This window comes from Lolium rigidum, chromosome 5 (assembly GCF_022539505.1).
Source record: "Lolium rigidum isolate FL_2022 chromosome 5, APGP_CSIRO_Lrig_0.1, whole genome shotgun sequence".
In the NCBI taxonomy this organism is placed as follows: Eukaryota; Viridiplantae; Streptophyta; class Magnoliopsida; order Poales; family Poaceae; genus Lolium; species Lolium rigidum.
In genome coordinates this window covers 2,136,444-2,138,869 of record NC_061512.1, presented here as the reverse complement: position 1 = coordinate 2,138,869, position 2,426 = coordinate 2,136,444, and the positions used below count along the sequence as shown (strand labels likewise).

The following is a 2,426-nucleotide window of genomic DNA, read 5'->3' as shown; positions in this document are numbered from 1 at the left end:
TGTGTGTATGCATAGAAAAGTTATACTATTTCAAATGCGTAGCTCAGTTAAGAAACTCAACATAATATTTATGTGCATATTTAAATGGTCACTACTTTTTGTTCGGGTAGGGCGGCGGTTGAATTGGTCGTTGTTGCTTACTACTGCTTGTCCTTAATTTGCATGTTTGTCTGCAGGAAGAACTGATTTTCTGCAAGGTTTTCCAACTGAAAGATGAGGGTAAGGTCACTTCCTCTTTCTTGTGAATCTGAACAGAAATTCTAGCCTTGTAACAAATGGAGTTTCTTGACCCAAATCTAACTGTTCGTTCCGATGATACCTGCGTATGTACACAGGCCAGCTCCGTTACCAGACGCCTCTCCATCCGGCCACAAGTTCATCCACTGAAACAATCCTAGGGCAGGTGCAAGAATACTCGGACTCATTTTTCCAAGATGTCGATAACATGTTGATTACTTTCAACCCTGGAGACCATCCCATATGTAAGTTGGAGATCTCTGAACTCTGAAGATAGTGCTGCATAGAAATCATTTTCTCAGTGTTGGAGACATTATTAAATATTTTTAGCTAGGATCCAACTACATATATAACGAAAACTGCTTTTCCCTCTTATTAGATTGTGATCTGCAGTTATCCGCTATCCGTGGGGATCAGTTGAACGCCACTCCGCTCGGCGAGTGCATCAACGAGGAGGCACTGCCACCACCAGGCGCAGGACGGCAACCGACGCGAAGCAGGTCAGCAGTTTGGAATCACTTCGCCAAGATGCACAAGAAAAATGATCCTCGAGACGTGTATGCTGCCTGCCCGCGGTGCGACGGGATGCTGAAAGCTCATAGCAAGGACGATGGCACAACCCACCTGTGGAGGCACTACAGGATGCACCTGCGTGCAGCAGCCACACATTAGCATATAGGCAAATAAACTTTCTAGTTCTTTTTGCGGGTAAATAAACTTTCTAGTTGGCCGTGTGTTGCCTTGGATTGTGGTTGACGTCGTTGCTTGTTGCTGCCTGCCTTTGATCTTGGGTTCTACGTTCTATTTCTTTTCATTTTAATAATTCGACGCTCTGCGCATCCTTTGTATGTCTGGATTGGCTCTCGATATTTAGTTGTTACAAATACCGGCATCAGGGACGGAGCCAGCTTTCAACCTTGAGGGGGGCAAAATAATGTTATAAACTTCATGAGGGGGGCAGAGTAAGCTAAATCAGCAAGAAATTACAGTTCTAGTGAGCAGTATTCTTCATAAAATCCAAACCATAGGGGGGGCTCAGCCCCCCCTCGTCCCCCCTTGTCTCCGTCCCTGACCGGCATACCGCATGTATTTGCTATCATCTTGATGTTAGTATATTTCCTTTCATCGAAAGATTCATAGTGTTGTGGGGAGTGATGTTTTGGCACATGGGAGCGTATGCTTCCTTTATCTTGAAATACATGTTAGACATATTTTAAAATGTTAAAAAAATTGAAACTAAAATTTCGCACGTATATATTAATGTGCTACGCGCTCACAAAGTCGTTTCATGAAAAATCGACATGTCATGTGGCGTGTGTAAAAAAGACAAAATTCGGTGCTGAAACAAAGACTTGTCACAAGATAAATTTTCTCTTTTTCGCTTAGACTACAAAAAATATTATTTTTTCGTGAAACTTGACGAATACACATATGTTATGGAGATGTACATGTAAATTTTTTTGTCAAATTTTTTTAACACTTGGAAATATGTTTTTATGGTAGAGGGATCATACGCACCCGGGAGCCGAATTGAGTTTCTGAGTGTTGTGCATGCTCATTAATTACTGGTTCTTTTTGTTGCTCAATATACGTAAGGGGAGGCTTGTGGTAGCTGGTTGTGCTTTCTTGGGGTTCACATTTTTTTCGAAAAGTCCACCGATCTATTGATAATCATTTGTAGCAGTCCAAAAACCTAGAAAGTAATAAAGATTACAAATAGGTCCATCGACCACCTAGCGACGACTACTTACACCAGCGCGAGCCGAAGGCGCGCCGCCGTCCTCACCCTCCATCACCGGAGCTAGGCAAAGCTTGTCCTAGTAGCTTGTTGTAGTAGACAAACAGGAAGTCGTCGTGCTAAGACCCCAAAGGACCAGCGCACCAGAGCGGCAACCATCACCAAAGATGAAACTCGTAGATCGGAAGAGGAAGACCTCAAACTACACCAACGAACACGAAAATCGACTGGATCCCACGAGATCCATTTGTAGTCATGAACGACTTTGAGGCATATCAGGAACGATCGATTGTGAACAAAACCATTTGCAATGGGGGAACAACCTAGAGACATATAAGGGGACAACCCCAAAGTTTGTGTGGAACAAAACTATTTGTAATGTGGAACAACTTAGAGTGATATAAGAAACCACCACAAAGTTTGTGGGGAACAAATCCATTTATAGCAGGGA

General features: G+C 43.0%; 1 protein-coding gene across 1 annotated transcript; it reads left to right on the top strand.

The window, feature by feature from the left end:
- Positions 1 to 343: 343 nt before the first annotated feature.
- LOC124652026 lies at positions 344 to 912 on the top strand. Its single transcript, XM_047191051.1, has 2 exons — positions 344 to 482; positions 617 to 912. The coding sequence occupies exons 1-2, from the start codon at positions 446 to 448 to the stop codon at positions 907 to 909; spliced, it is 330 nt and encodes a 109-aa protein (XP_047047007.1). The 5' UTR covers positions 344 to 445; the 3' UTR covers positions 910 to 912.
- Positions 913 to 2,426: the final 1,514 nt, after the last annotated feature.

Excerpts from the sequence above, each read along its gene's own strand:
- LOC124652026 (XM_047191051.1), top strand. The coding sequence starts at position 446 with ATGTTGATTACTTTCAACCCTGGAGACCATCCCATAT. Across the intron at positions 483-616 it reads CCCTGGAGACCATCCCATAT|ATTGTGATCTGCAGTTATCC; the intron begins GTAAGTTGGAGA and ends CCCTCTTATTAG.